Raw genomic sequence first — 16577 nt, 5'->3', positions numbered from 1 at the left:
GGGAACACCAGCATGGCACTATACAGGTAATGGGGAACACCAGCATGCCACTATACAGGTAACGGGGAACACCAGCATGGTACTACACAGGTAATGGGGAACACCAGCATGGCACTACATAGGTAATGGGGAACACCAGCATGGCACTATACAGGTAATGGGGAACACCAGCATGGTACTATACAGGTAATGGGGAACACCAGCATGGCACTATACAGGTAATGGGGAACACCAGCATGGTACTACACAGGTAATGGGGAACACCAGCATGGTACTATATAGGTAATGGAAAATAGACTTTTAGTTCTGCTTCAAAAGTTAAAGTGAGGAGCTCTAGACTGACAGCAATAGACAATGTTATGATCATGGATTCACCTCCCATTTGCTTTTGAGAGAATTCCAGTACCAATTGAGACAGTGAGAATGCAAGGTCTCCAAGAGATGCACACCCTGATAAGTGACATGGTAGCCAAATCACCTGCAAAACAGGTCACATGTTTGGGTACAAGCCAAGTTTCCTTTCTATCTGGAAACTTTGTAAGATGTTAGGCCTGATGATCAGGAAGTGCCAAGTCCTCTCAATTTGGTATGTTGTGGCAAAAAAATGCTGACATAATAATCACATATCTATATGATCAGCCTTGATCAGAAATTACACGTTGGGTCCACTCCTTCTGAGATTGGGTGGGTGAAGAATAGAAAAGCATTCTGAACCAAAAAGAGATGAGCAAACTTATCTGTTCTACTGGAATCTGCAATCCCACTGGGAAAGCAAAACCCTCTTTGAGAGGTGCTTAGCATACTTCATAAGCTCAAAGCTAATCTTGCTCACGTTAAGCAGAGAAACAAAGATCAGCATTGCCAATTGAAATTTGTGGTTTTTTTTTTTTTTTTTTTTTTTTTTTGGTTTTTCGAGACAGGGTCTCTCTGTGTAGTCCTGGCTGTCCTGGAACTCACTTTGTAGACCAGGCTGGCCTCGAACTCAGAAATCCGCCTGCCTCTGCCTCCCAAGTGCTGGGATTAAAGGCGTGCGCCACCACAGCCCGGCTTGAAATTTGTGTTTTAATTAAACCATTATTCATTAGAACAGACAGTATCCTGTTGGTCTACATGGGGATGCATAGCTGGTTGCATATACAGAATGGGCAGTTTCTCTTCCTCTTCCTAGGGGAAACATTAGAAATTAGACAGGACATACAGCAGCAGTGAACAGCTTTACAGAGAAACCAAAAGTAACAGAAGAATTTTAGAGGAAGACTTGAATGTGGTGCAGCCTAGAGATGCAGCACATTAGACTGAACAGCAGTGGAAAGCATTAACTAACTCCTGCTTCCTAAAAACGGACAAACCGCAGCGGGATGGATCGCCCTGAAATAAAGAAAATAAAGACATGTAAAGCATTTTACATGAACATGTCTCTTTTGGATACAATAGTAAAGTAAATCCTTATAAAAGGTAATTGTGGCACTTTGCATATGTTGGGCCCAGAGAGTAGTACTATCAGGAGGTGTGCCCTTGGTGGAGTAGGTGGGTCACTGTGGGTGTGGGCTTTAATATCCTTGTCCTAGCTGCCTAGATGCTTTTATTCTGCTAGCAGCCTTCAGATGAAGATGTAGAACTCTCAGCTCCTCCTGCACCATGCCTGCCTGGATGCTGCCACGTTCCTGCCTTGATAATAATGGACTGAACCTCTGAACCTGTAAATCAGGCCCAATTAAATGTTGTCCTTTATAAGAGTTGCCTTGCTCATGGTGTCTGTTCACAGCAGTAAAAACCCTAAGACAGTAATCAAAGTGTTACAACTTGGCAAAATCACAGTGCATGACTGACAGTGCTTCTGAATGTCTGGTTGATGTTATTCATGATGTAATTCACACTCTCTGTTCTGAACAGATTCATTCTTCAAGAAACACTTTAATATGTGAAATTATAATATCCTCTTTTCCTGCTTAAAAAATGATCCAATCGGCTGAGCAGTGGTAATGCACGCCTTTAACCCCAGCACTTGGGAGGCAGAGGCAGGAGGATTTCTGAGTTTGAGGACAGCCTGGTCTACAGAGTGAGTTCCAGGACAGCCAGGGCTACACAGAGAAACTCTGTCTCAAAAAACAAAACAAACAAACAAACAAACAAAAAGATCCAATCTTTGGATATTTTAGATACATAAATATATGTATACACATGCATATATAAATATATCATATCTTTATAATCAATATTTTTTAAACAATGAAACAAATACTTTGTACATAGCCAGAAAAAAATCTCTATGAAACACAAACAATAGACTGTATGTCAAATAGAAATTCACCCTGGGTCTGGCAAGATGGCTTAGGGGGTTTGGTGGCTTGACTAAACTAAGAAAGGCTCCCATAGGTTTACATGTTTGAATATTTGGTCCTCAGTTGGTTGGGACTGTTTGGGCAGAATTAGTAAGTGTGGCCTTGTTGGAAGAGGTGTGGCACTTGGGATAGGCTTGAGTTTGTAAAGAGTCTGGCCATTCGAAGTGTGCTGCGTCCTTCTAGGGGACCAAGATATAAGCTCTCAGCTGTTACTCCAGCTGTCCACCTCCACGTCCTTGCCCCACCATCACAAATGCTCTCTACAACCATAAGCCCAATTAAACTCTTTGATTAGTTGCCTTGGTCATAGTGTTTTATCTCACAATTGAAAAGCAACTAAAACCACAGGTAAAGGTGGCTGCCACCAAGGTTGAAGACCTAGACTCAATCCCTGGATCCACATGAGAAGAATCTCCTAAAACTTGTCATCTGACCTCCACATGTACACCATGGTAGGCATACACCTACATACATTTAACAATTTTTTTTAATTTAATATTTAAGAATAATTTCAGTGTTCAAACTACAATTGGGATCATATAGAACTACATAGACTTCAAAAACAGTTACATCCAAAAGAAATGAGTTAGGGAAACCCTTAGGAGTGTTATCAATAAAGGAGCACCTACATCAGAGCTCCTCAGAACTTATAATCAAGGAGTCACTGGTATTGTTGAAGAAAACTTCTGTCAAGCTTAACAATCAACTCTGGTCTAACTAAACCCCAACTCCAAACTAAAGGAGTGAATTTACAGGAATCTGCCTTCATAGTGTCAGGTCTTTTAAAAGTATTCAGTTGGGTTTTGTCTGTTTTTGCAGTGTTAGGGATGAAACCGAGGTCCTTGGTCATACTAGGCAAGCTGTTCTGAGTTACATGCCCAGCCTAGAAATAAAAAATATTTGAAAACAGTCAGTACTGTATAGTATCTTAAATATTTAAAAATAAAATAATACTAAAACTTACCACTGAGAGCTATTTTTGAACACATTGAAGTTTTGTTTTGTTTTTTTTTTGTTTTTGTTTTTTTGGTTTTTCCAGGCAGGGTTTATCTGTGTAGCCTTGGCTGTCCTAGAACTCACTCTGTAGACCAGGCTGGCCTCAAACTCAGAAATCCACCTGCCTCTGCCTCCCAAGTGCTGGGATTAAAGGCGTGCGCCACCGCCACCCGGCTCACATTGAAGTTTTCATCTGTTGATGTATACACATTTTTTCCTAAATAACTAGAATCATATTAATACTTTTAGGATCCTACTTTAAAATTTTTTTTACTTAAATATTACTGTATCTCAAAAAAATTACTTAAAAGCGACACATTCTTCCCTTGCACATCTATTTTCCTTGAACACTCTCTACAGATGACATCTCGTCAAATACTTCCAGGTGCTGGATCACTGTTGGTTCATTTCTAAATTATAGCTGGCAACACTGTCATTGACACAGTGGATGGGCAAAGCAAATAGTATAAAAATTGAATATAGCAGACTTCTGTTAAACTTTTTCACAGTTAAGTATGGCACCATGGTATGATACTGCATGCTTGGACAAGACATACATAGAAATATCTTTGTCAGAGTCAAGATTGAATATTGTGAAGAGCTTACACACATTTGTAAGAGAAACTATTCTACATAAACTTCTGATGTTTAACCCTGTCACTAAAGTTCTCAACTTTACTGTTTGTTACTGAGCAGATTTGTACAAAACACACTGTACCATTTGAGTATCTCCCATTTGAGAAACAAAGGGGACTCTAGTATGAAGAAGCTAATGTGTAGATGAGCTCTATCAATAAGCATGATGTTCTGAGGTTAAAGTATACAGCATGTATATAGTATATAGCATGCTACCAACTCAAAACTGATGTCACATATGAGAAATACGTCTTTAAACAGTATATTGAATATCTAATATAAACATATAAAACCCGATCTCATAAACAGCCCAGGAAGGAAAGTAGTGTGATACTGTAGTGGTAACTCAGAATAAATTTTTAAGAATTTCTTTTTTGGAGAGCTAGCCCCTCCTCTCACCAGCTGCAGTACTTGTGAGAACAGGCTCTGCACATCACCAGGGCAGCACACAGTAGTAGAGCTGACCTTGGTGGCAAAGGTACAGGTAAGCTGGCCCCAAGGGCACGAGAGTAGGAGAGCTAGCCAGGGCAGTGCTGGAGAGTTCACCCTGGTAGTATGGGTGCAAGAAAGCCAACAGACTGACCAACTCAGCTACGACCCAGGCCCAGATCCAGGAACCAACATCTAACCCATCTATAAACTGCCAAAGCACATAAAAGGGCTGGTTCTGCAGAACCAAAGCTACAGGATCTCCATGACACAGAGCAACAACAGGACATCAAAGAGTAGCCCTGGTGAGGATCCACAGATGCAGATACTCACAGTCAACTACTGGACTGAGCCAGGAGACTCCAATGAAGAGTTAGGGGAAGGACTGAAGGAGCTGCAGGGGATTGCAACCCCATAGGAAGAACATCAACTAACTGGACCGGAGTTCCTAGGGACTAAACCACCAACCAAAGAGTACACATGGAGGGATCCATGGCTCCAGATACATATGTAGCAGAGGACTGCCTTATCTAACATCAATGGGAGGGGAAGCCCTTGGTCCTGTGGAGGCTTGATGCCCCAGCGTAGGGAGATGCTAGAGTGGTGAGGTGGGAGTGGGTGAGTGGGTGCAGGAGCACCCTCATAGAGGCAAAGGGGAACAGGATGGGAGGGTTGTGGAGAGGAAACCAGGAAGGGGGATATCGTTTAAAATGTAAACAAATAAAATGATTGAAAGAAAGAAAGAGAGAGGGAGGGAAGGAAGGAAGGAGAAGAGAAGAGAAGAGAAGAGAAGAGAAGAGAAGAGAAGAGAAAAGAAAAGAAAGAGAGGCAGAGTAGCAGAAGCCAGAGGCCTCAAACCAGACAAATGACTCACTGCTATGAACATTTGCAAGTAAAGAAGTGTGGACAAAAGGGTGTACTGTGGGACATACTACAGCTCCCATGATAAGATAGATTTTTTATTTGTTTAATTTTATTCATTATTGGGGAGTAAGGGCAGAAGGTAAATATGAAAAGACAAAGAAATGAGGTACAGGATGCAAAATACACAAAGGATCAATAAAAAGGTTTTAAAATGGCTTAGAAATAAAAAAAGAATTTATGTTTTGTGCTCTCTCTCTCTCTCTCTCTCTCTCTCTCACACACACACACACACACACACACACACACACACACCACACACCACACACACACACGTACAGGTGCCCATAGAGGCTAAAGGATTGAGTCTTCTGGAACTGCAGTTAACCATTGTGATCTGTCCAACATGGGTGCTGGGACCTGAACTCCAGTACTACCTCTAGAAGAACATCAACAAGCACTCTTAACTACTGGGTCGTCTCTCCAGCCCCCAAAGGCAATTTAATGAAGAAATAGCCTTTTAAACAAACTATGCCAGAATAATAGGCATACATAGACAAAAAGATTATCTTAAACTTTATCTTAGGCAAATGAGACTCACTGCTGATGCACTTGCCTAACAGGCCCAGAACTAGGCTTGATCTCCAGCACTGAATAAAGTAAAACAAAAATGTAATCCATGCATCCTGACTCAGTGATACAGTGAGACAAAAGGGGCAAAAATTTAGGAAGATGGGGAAATTGAAACAGGACAGATATCACTGTAACATGAAATTTTGTTAAGTTATTAGGTGTAACAGTGATTTTGTAATCCTATTTTGAGTTCTTTCCTAAGGACAAAAAAAATACTTAAACTTTACAGAGTAAGCTTGTTATTATTAATGACAACACATCCTGAAATCTGTTTGCATATATCACAGAACACAGAAAATGAATAAGTAATTTTATGTTCTTAAGAACAGGGCTTCTCACTGAGAGAGAAGAAAGATATATACATGAATGAAGATCCAAAGACCCCTGAAGCCAGGATGTTAACTGATGATACCAGATGAACACGGGTCTGTGTGTGTGTGTGTGTGTGTGTGTGTGTGTGTGTGTGCACGTGTGCCTGTGTTGTTGTTCCCTAGCTCTATCCATTCAAAGAGACAAAAAGCAATAGCACTCATGTGAATGACCTAGAACTAGTTCTAGACCCTAAATACCATTCCTCAGTAAAAACAAGCAGGCTTCGTTGGAGAAAGTCTAAGGCGGGGAAAGGAAGATGATCCTAGAATATTCATGTGTGTGGTTGGCAAAAAGTGACAAAGAACGATAGGGGCATGCATCCAAAAGGGCAAAAGGACCTAGGATACAGTTTAAAGAAACACCACGAGCTCAGAGAAGTAAGTGGCCTATGCAAGGTCACAATGCAAATGGTTAGCGGTAGCTAGTAACCAAATTAGGCTTCTTTGAGATACAAGCACACATACCTGTGCTAAGGTTCTAGGTCAGCTCTTAGCAGAAGAAGAGATGTAGACTACCAGGAGTCCCTAAAGCCCAAAGGTCTGGAACCCTGAATACAATAAAAGATGTCCAAGTGAGATGCATTGAAGTTCCAGATAGACGCTGGATTGCATTAGGCCTTTGAACTTGTGGTGCCTTCTGACTGGAACATACTCTGTACAGACAATTATTAGCTTGTGTTGGCTTCTGCTCAAAGACCATCTTATTACAGGGAGTCATCGACCAATGTATATAATTAAATTAAAAAAATAAAGATTGCTCATCAAACTGTTTAAGCAGTATTTCTGTAAGATTACAATTTTTTAAGAAAAGACATACAAAGAAGTACACAGGATACAGAATCGGGGTTTCACAGAGAGATGAAACTATCATCATAATGAAAAGTGTGATAATTTATCACTCTTTATTTCCTCCAGCACATACAGCATTGCTCTTCAACTACGCTTCATCAAATGAGTTCAGGAACAGTGTGTGTATGTTCCGTTTGTTTCTGACAAGCTATCTTAGAAAAGAGTCTAAGACAAAGAAGGTCAAAATTAATTAATTAATTAATTGCAAAATTAATTTATTGCAATGACTTTTGGAAAAGATTTCTAGATTTTAACTTACAGCCTGATCATTCTATTCAGATTCTTCCTGCCTCTACAACCCTAAATATTTGATCTTAAATAGCAACAACAGAAGGATGCAACAACTCACAGGAAAAATAGGTTTGCTTATCTATACTTGTCTTAGCTTTATCAAGAAAGGGTATCATGGCACCTACAACCCATGAATGGAGGTTTCTCTCCGACTGTAAGAAGGAAGCAGTAACTCTAGATATGACCCATGGCCCAGGATGATCTCGGCTGAAGCATTTACTTCACTGCTTATACTCTAAGGGGCTCATAGCAGATTATTCAGCGTCTTCATGCATCCGTTTCCTCTTCTAAGATATAGGAACAGTAGAATCTATGTCTTAGAGTTATTCTGAAAAGTAGGTAAGTTTAATAGAACAAATAATACAGGTAAGGTCTTGAAAGAACATCTGCATATTGTAACTACATATGCCGATCATGCGTTTTTATTGCTGTTGTTTGACTGTTGGGTAACACTGACACCTGTGTCCCTATGGTTTTTATTATTACTAGTACTATTATGACAACTGCTACAACAGCCAAGTTTAATCTACAAGTGATGCAATTTGGCATTTGATTCAGGAAAATGAGAGCAAAGCAAATTACAACACTCATATACACAGCCAGAGGGTGAAAAGCTAACTCCAAGGTGGTCCTTCAGTATCTTTCAGGAAGTTTTGTAAGAACCTGGAAGAAAGTTACCAACAGACTAACAATTCATGATTCATTCCCAGAAAGAATCTGTGACCTGAACAAATTAATCTCAGAAGAAATGGTATGTTCTCTTCCTTAATCATTTATGTAACATTATTAAGTTTACTATACACTAAAAATTAAGTGAGACATCAGAAATACAAAATGGAATATTGTCTTTTAAAACCTTGTGGCATTTCTAATGACCTTTTGTTTGTTTCTCCCTCCTTCCCTCCCTTTCTATCTCTTTTCCTTCCTTCCCCCACTCTTTCTTTCTCCCTTTCTTTCTTTCTCTTTATTTATTTATTTATTTATTTTCCAATACTAGGGCTCAAACCAGGGTCTTGTACCCACTAGGCAAACCCTTTAACTCTGAGATCCATTCTAAGCTCCCCAAACTGTCTTTATCAATAAAGTAGACATAGTCCCTAATGTCTGGTAGGTTATATGCTTAGTTCACACACATGGTACATGGAGGCATAAAGGAGAAATATGTGAAGCACTAGCCGGTTAAACAAGGGCTAAGGGGGTAAAAACCACACCCTCAGGAGTAAGAGTCAGCCACTGCAGGGCAGATACACAGCACATGAAAACAAAGAAGCCCTTCTGAAACTCCAGGGTAAACATCCACTGAGGCCTGCGCCTAAACAGAGAACCTCTGGAACAGGTTCCATTTACACAACTCTGCTCTCTTCAACTTAGAACAAGCCTCATTTGTGGAAACAGGACAGATAGCTGCAATTGAGACCACTTCAGAGACAAATTTCTCACTTACAACACTGGGCGGCAGCAGTGGGCAATGGCTTCCTCTGGCCTTCTTCTTGACTAGAATACTAGAAGCAGAAATGAAAAGAAAAAAATACACAGTAAGAGTTCCTAGTACAGAAGGAGGAGGAAAATCCCAGCTACCTATTAAAATATTCAGTGTGTAACTTGGGTCAATTTTTTTACTGAACAGAAATAAACTCATTCCTATCCTCCCTGTGGGATCCTGACTTAGCAGATCTTCAGTTACCGTGTGGCTTAAAGCAGGACAGCAAAGGGACGTCTGACTAAGTAGGCCTAGTAGAGCAAAAGGCCTGACCTTAGTGTATTCAAAGGGTTCTGTGTATGCCCATGGCAGTATCTAGATTTCACAAACCAAATGTTAAACTGAAGACCTCTATCAGGTTGTCTGCTTATCTTTGAGTAACAGTACTCCCTTGCAAATGCTTATGGATATTGAAACTGTACATCTAAGAGTACACAGCTGGACTTTCAGATATATCTGGTAGTTCCCTCCTGACTCTAGTTTCTCCAGGGACCAACAGCACCACCACCACCACAACAACAACAAAAACAACAACGACAAATGTATAGGGTACTGAAGCCATAAGAAAATAATCTATAAGAGGGAACAGAATTAAGGGGAAGTTTTGAGAGTAGGAAGGAGTTTTAAAAGTATAAAGTAACATATATAAGTAGCTTAGAAAAAGAGTTTGGTTCAAGCCAGTGAAGAACTGAAAAGGTATGAACCAACAAATATAAGATCTGGGCCAGCAGGCACATGCTTAGAATGAGCTCAAGGTAACTCTCAGCTACATGAAGAGTCAGAGACAAACATGGGCTACATGAAAAGGTATCTGGACTTTACACGCTAATTTTGCCACTCATTAATAAGCTATGAGGTTCTAAGTGAGCCAGAGTTAAATTGCCAATGAGCATTCATCCAGTAAATATTGACTTAGCACCCACTATGTACAAAGGCTTGTTGGGAAAATGGAGTTTAAGTCATAGAAAGGAGTCAGAAGTTTGTACTAGTGCATTGAGAGGCCACATAGCTTTAAACATGGGGGATGTGATTTGACTACTGTGGTGGTTGAATGAGCTATCTCCCATGGTCTTAGACATTTAAACACTTGGTGCCCAGTTGGTAGAACTGTGAGGCTTTGTTGGAAGAACTATGTCACAGGGGGTAGGCTTGGAGGTTTCAAAAGCCATTTAATCATTCCCAGGTAATATCCTCTCTCTGTCTCTCTGTCTATCCCTCCCTCTCCCCATCTCTCTTCCTTCCTCTCCACCCCCCTTCTCCTTTCTGCTTGTGTTTGAGATTCTGAGTTTCAGCTATTTCTGTCATTGGACCTGCTGCCCCATCTCATGCCATGATGGTGAGCTCGTATCCCTCTAGAAGAGTAAACTCATAAAACTTTTTCTTCTCTAAACTGCCTTGGTCATAGCAACAGAAAGTGACTAGAATTACACTTTTAAAAGACTATAACAGGGAAGGAGAGATGGCTTGGTGATTAACAGCACTAGCTACCCTTTCAAAGGACCCAGGTTTGTTTCCCAGAACCCATATGGCACCTCAGAACCATCCGTAACTCCAATTCTAGGAGACCAAACACCCTCTTCTTGCCTCCTGGTACCAGGCATTCAAGTGGTACACAGACATAAAATTAAAAAAAAAAAAAGACTGTCAGCTGTTACACAGATGAACTGTGGGGAATGAGGATGGGGTAGTCTATTAAGATAATTCAGATAAAATTTGGTGACTTGCCCACAAATAAGAATGTCAATGGCAAAGGATATTTCAAGTAGTTGTATCAATACTTCCAGTGGGTAATACTGAAAGTCAGACACAATGTACATAGTAGGACTGCATTAGTAAAGCTGATAACCACAAAACTGTTCAGTAATCCAAGGCTGAATCTCACTCCAACATGACAGAAAAACCAGCTATTAATAATAACCACTACAAATAATGAGTGGGTTTTTTTCATTCCGTGTATATGGTTTTTTACATATCTGTGCACCATATGCATGCCTGGTACTGGCAGAGGCCTCTTGGAACCAAAGTTACAAATGGCTACGACCTGCTTTGTGGGTGCTAGGAACTAAACCCAGGTCCTCTGGAAGAACAACCAGTATTCTTGACTGCTGAGCCATCTCTCCAACATCTCTTCAATAATGATGGTTTCATAGGCAGGACATAGGCTTAAAAGTAAGAAATCCCAAGATTTAAGTATTAAAGTAGAATAATGCACATATAAGATATCAAAGTAGATATTTTCAAGAAGCTGCATGTAATCAAACTTGTTCTAGGTGCAAAACAAAAAGTTAAAGTCCACATAACTACATCAAAATTAATAAAATTTAAGATTGTTTTAGAATGATTAATAGAGGGTGGGTAGATGGCTCAGCAGTTAACAGCATGCATTGCTCTTTCAGAGGATCAGGGTTCAATTTCCAGCATGTACATGGTGACTCACAACCATCCAGTTCTAGGATACCCGATACCTTCTTCTGACCTCCATGAGCAGCAGGTATGTTTGTGGTATATGTACATACATGCAGATAAAATGTTACTACACATAAAAGAAATCTAAAAAGAAATTTTAAGGCTGGACGATGGTGGCACATGCCTTTAATCTCAGAATTTGGGAGACATAGCAAGTCAAAGGCCCAAGGTGAATCCTTAGCACTATATATAAATAATAAACAAATAAATAAATAACCAATCAAGCAAGCCAGCCAGCCAGCCACTAGCTGGCCAAGGGAAAACAAAATACAAAAAAGCCATAACCAAAAAGCTAAACTCTATCTACACCCTGGCACGGTAGCACATATGTATAATACCACCAACATCTTGGGAAATAAGAGCTAAACATGAAGTCTGAGGCTAGCCTGGGGGGGGGGGGGGGAGGAGACCGAGACGAGAGAGGAGAGAGAGAGAAAGAGAGGGGGGGGAGGTATTGGAAGGAAAGAAGGAAGGAAGGAAGGAAGGAAGAAAACATTACAAAAACAGAAAATAACATAAGAAAAGTAAATTATTAACCAAACTCTAAACCAAATCTATCACATTATATACGTGTGTAATATTTACATGTGAATGTATATTGTTAGGCCAAAACCCCTGCTCATCCTCATACAAGTTGGGAAACCCTGTCTGCCCTCCTTCTCCCAATCCCACCCATTTGGAGACCTAACATGTCTTCACTCCTGTGTTTCCAGCAACCTACTCAAGAGTGCCCATCCAGGGGCTCAGATTCTGACGGTGTATGGACACCACCTCAGCTCCTAGCTGGTATGTCATCACTCCTCGCCTAAGCTCTGTAAAACCCCCTTGCTTTAGCCTGAATGTGTGACTTCACTGAGCTCCACCATGAGATTGGTGAACCCACCAAGAGCTGCCTCCTAATAAACTTGCTTTAACTACTTTTAATCTGTTCTAACCTGGCCTATGTCTGTGTCAATGAGGGAAAGCAAAAGCCGACATGTGCGCATATTTGTAGATATTGTTATGTAAATGTACATACATCTTCACCAAGTATACTTTAAACACAAGGGCGGTTCTACATATGAAGATTTTCATTCATGTAATTTGCCACATTAAGCAGATTAAAAGGGAAAACAATCATGATATAATAAATCTAAAAGAATGTTAGATAAAAATCCCATATGGTTTCATAACATGCTGACAAAATCATAAAGAGAACAAAACTTCCTTGGTCTCATGAGGATAGATACAAAATCAGTGGGAAACCAGCATGCTTTAAAAGAGAGAGTGTGTGTGTGTGTGTGTGTGTGTGTGAGTGTGTGTGTGTGTGAGTGTGTGTGTGTGTGAGTGTGTGTGTGTGTGTGTATCTTACAGAACAACACCCACTCCCCACTCCACCCCACCCCCATGCATATGGTGAAGGGAGAAGGTGCAATCTCTCCTCTGAGCTCTGAATATATCCTACTGTGCACACATATACACATAAAATTAAGATGTAATACAATAAATTTTAAAGACTTATAAAGACAGCCAGGTGTGATAGCACACACACCTTTATCCCAGTACTTCGAAGACAGAGGGAAGTGGATTTCTATGAGTTGGAAGACAGTGTGGTTTATACTGCTGAGCTCCAAACAAGCCAGCGTTACAAACTGAGACCGTGTCTCAAAATAATAAGAAAAAAAAGACTTATTGTGGTAGCATTCATAGGCTCATATATTTGAGAGCTTGTTTGGAGGTTCTAGCAGGGGAGCGTAGCTACTCGTATACCCTTGACCGAAGACCGGTCCTCCTCTATTCGGGGAAGGTCGTCCTCTTCGACCGAGCGTGCAGCTTCGGGAGGGACGCACATGGAGCGGTGAGGGAGGAAGGGGACACCCGCCTAGCCAGCCAGATCAGCCGAATCAACCCTGGCAATCAATGGGGTGACAGATGTCGCAGCCAGATCGCCCTCACATCCAGGCTCATATATTTGAAAGCTTGGTCCACAATTGCTGGAACTATTTGAAAAGGATTAGGAGGTGTGGGTTTGCTAGAGAGAGACATTTTAAAAGCCCAAACCAGGTTCAGTCAGTGTCTGTCTGTATCTCTGTATCTCCATCTGTCTCTCTGGTCTTGATCTCTCTCTCTCTCTGTCTGTCTCTCTGCCTCTCCTCCGTCTCTCCCCTCCCCTCCCCCTCCCCCTCCCCCTCTCCCTCTCCCCCTCTCTCCCTCTCTCTCTGCCTCCAACTTGCAGATCAATTGTGAGCTTTCTGCTACTGCTCCAGTGCCATGCCCGTCTACTTGCCACCACACTCCCTGCCATGATGAGCACGGACTAAGTCTCTAAAACTGTAAGCAACTAGCCAATTAAATCCTTGGTCACAGGGTACCATCAAAGGGACAACTATACTAGTGTTGTTTAACAGTTTCCTCCAAGATTGGAACATTCCATGCTGCAGAGAAGCTCCTTAAGCAAAAAGGTAGCAACTCAAAATAGCTTCAGGCAGTCCCTGGAACTTACCAGATTCACTAGGTCCTTCCCTGCCAGAGTAAGCAATAAAAGCTGAGAGTCCCTCTGAGACTGAAGGAAGCCAAGCTGCAAAAAGACTCTCAGACCAGACCAGCTTCCCAGAAAAAGCAGAAACAAGCTGAGCTGCCTAAAAGAGGCTCAGATCAACAAAAGCACCTAGAAAGGGCTCTCTCCAACTTGAGCTGCCTGGAGGATGTGCCCTGTGCTACAGGTTCCCAGGTTTTATGAGTTGTCAACCCATGCTAGGGTGAGCCTTGGTGATGAAGCTGTCTTTGAGCCATTTCTGGTCCTGTAATTCCTCACCCATATTCCATAAGTAACCACAATAAAACTCACTGATACACCAAGCTGGACTTCAGTGGTAGCCATACTTTGGTCTGCCGTGGGTTCCCTAGCTGGGTGAGTAGATGTGTGTGTTATGTTGTGAAACCAAAAGAGGAGCCACAGTGTCACACATTGTTACTCCAACCTTATAAGAGTATCTGTTTCCTAAGCCTAATGTAGCCTGCAAACCATGTTTCTCAGCCGCTGCTGAACCTGTTCTTTGTTTGTTTGTTTGTTTTATTGGATATTTTATTTATATTTCAAATGTTATCCCCTTTCCCAGTGGCCACTCCAAACCTCCTATCCTATTCCCCCTCCCCCTGCCTCTATGAGGGTGTTCACCCACCCACTCCTGCCTCCCTGCCCTCACATTCCCCTACACAGGATTAAAGGACTCTTCTCCCACTGATGCCCAACAAGGCCATCCTCTGCTACATATGCAGCTGGAACCATGGGTCCCTCATGTGTACTCTTTGGTTGGTAGTTTAGTTCCTGGAAGCTCTAGGAGGTCTGGTTGGTTGATTGTTATTCTTCCTATGGGGTTGCAATCCCCTTCAGCTCCTTCCGTACTTTCTCTAACTCCTCCATTGAGGACCCCATGCTCAGTCCAATGGTTGGCTACAAGCATCTGCCTCTATATTTGTCAGGCTCTGGAGGAACCTCTCAGGAGACAGCTATATCAGGCTCCTGACTCTGCTGAACTTGTAACCCCATGATGGGTACCCACCAGGTTTGCCTTGCTCCTGAGCACCTGTGATGACTCCCCTTGCACAGAAAGTATTCTTTTTTTTTAAGATTTAGTTATTTATTTTATGTATATGAGTAAGTACACTGTCACTGTCTTCAGACACACCAGAAGAGGGCATCAGATCCAATTACAGATGGTTGTGAGCCACCATGTAGTTGCTGGGAATTGAACTCAGGACCTCTGGAAGAGCAGTCAGTGCTCTTAACCACTGAGCCATCTCTCCAGCCCCCATAGGCAGTATTCTTGCACTTCTACCCCACAGGCAGCCTTGAGCCCTGAGTCGTCACTCTTCTCTTTGGGTGCTAACAGCCAACCATCTCAACAGCTTTTTCGATGAACTCTAACCCTTCCCTATAAAAGGGATCTCAAAAGCCAGTGAGGGGCTGCTCTCTGAAACCCCAATTTAGGGGAAGCCTGTCATCTGTCCAGTCCCTTGTGCTGTTCTAAAAACAGCTTCCTTTAATCAGACAGTCGTGCAAGTGTTTTTTTTCCTCAGGTCCAACAGTGTCTCCCAGGAAATGTTTTGTCACACATAAGTGGATATCATAGGAAATGAAAATTAAAAAAAAAAAAGGGTCTAATGTATCTCAGGTTAACCTTGAACTCCTTAATAAAAATAGTAACAACATTGAAATGCTGATCTTAACCTCCACCTTCCAAAAACCAGTGAATATTTTAAGGGGTTATTAAAAAATAAGCTAAGAAATGTCTAAGGAAATACAGCAACTAAAAAAGTAAACAGGATGAGACCCTACAACAACAAACAAACAAATTAAAACCTGGTGTTCTGCCTTTTTTTTTTTTAATTTGGTCAACTTAACCCAAGCGAGAACCAAATAGGAAGAGGAGTTTCAACTGGAGGGGAACTCTGTAGGACAGTTTTTTTGTTTTGTTTTGTTTTTTGTTTTTTGTTTTGTTTTGTTTTTCGAGACAGGGTTTCTCTGTGTAGTTCTGGCTGTCCTAGACGTTTTCTTGATTACTAATTGATAGAGAAAAGTAGAACCCATTGTGGGCGGTGGGATCCCTGAACAGGTAAGTCCTAGGTGGTATAAGAAAGTGTGCTGAACAAGCCATGAGGAACAAGCCAGTAGGCAACATTACTCCATGGCCTCTGCTTGAGTTCCTGCCCTCACTTCCCTTGATGATGACTACAACTGTAAACTGAAATAAACCCTTTGCTTCTAATCATGGTGATTTTTTGCACAGCAATAGAAACCTAACTAGGATCCTCCTCACATAAGATAAAAACTGAGGAGGCTGAAGAGATGCCTCAGCAACTGAGAGAGCTTGCTGCTCTTCAAGAGGACTGGAGTTTGGTTACCAGCACCTACATCGAGGTAACTTAAACTATGTTTAACTCTAGCTATGGAGGACCCAGCTGCCTCTTCTGCCCTCCTCAAGTCTATCCATGTGTGTGCTCACACACATACATAAATAGAAACAAATTCTTTTTAAAGACTAAGAAAATGTAAACAAACTGTTTAAGAGTCAATATTTCAAGATTGTTTATAAATGTGTGTATATATCCATATCGAGAGAGAGAGACAGAGAGACAGAGAGATAGAGAGAGACAGAGAGAGGTGGGGGAGGGAGGGAAGAGGGAGGGAGGGGGAAGGAGGGAGGGGGAGGGAGGAGGGAGGGAGGAGGGGAGGGAGGGGGA

At 41.6% G+C, this 16577-nt stretch overlaps 1 protein-coding gene across 1 annotated transcript in view; it reads right to left on the bottom strand.

Annotated features, from left to right (window-relative positions):
• The window catches only part of LOC114630792 (protein unc-13 homolog B-like), an 83261-nt gene that overhangs the window by 56718 nt on the left and 9966 nt on the right, over nucleotides 1–16577 (bottom strand). The window contains exon 4 of the mRNA XM_028779119.1: nucleotides 8853–8910. Coding sequence (XP_028634952.1) covers nucleotides 8853–8910 — 58 coding nt within the window. The remainder of the gene's footprint in view (nucleotides 1–8852; nucleotides 8911–16577) is intronic.

Source organism: Grammomys surdaster, unplaced genomic scaffold (assembly GCF_004785775.1).
Source record: "Grammomys surdaster isolate TR1022 unplaced genomic scaffold, NIH_TR_1.0 344, whole genome shotgun sequence".
Taxonomy (NCBI): domain Eukaryota; kingdom Metazoa; phylum Chordata; class Mammalia; order Rodentia; family Muridae; genus Grammomys; species Grammomys surdaster.
This window is presented reverse-complemented; position numbering and strand designations above follow the sequence as displayed.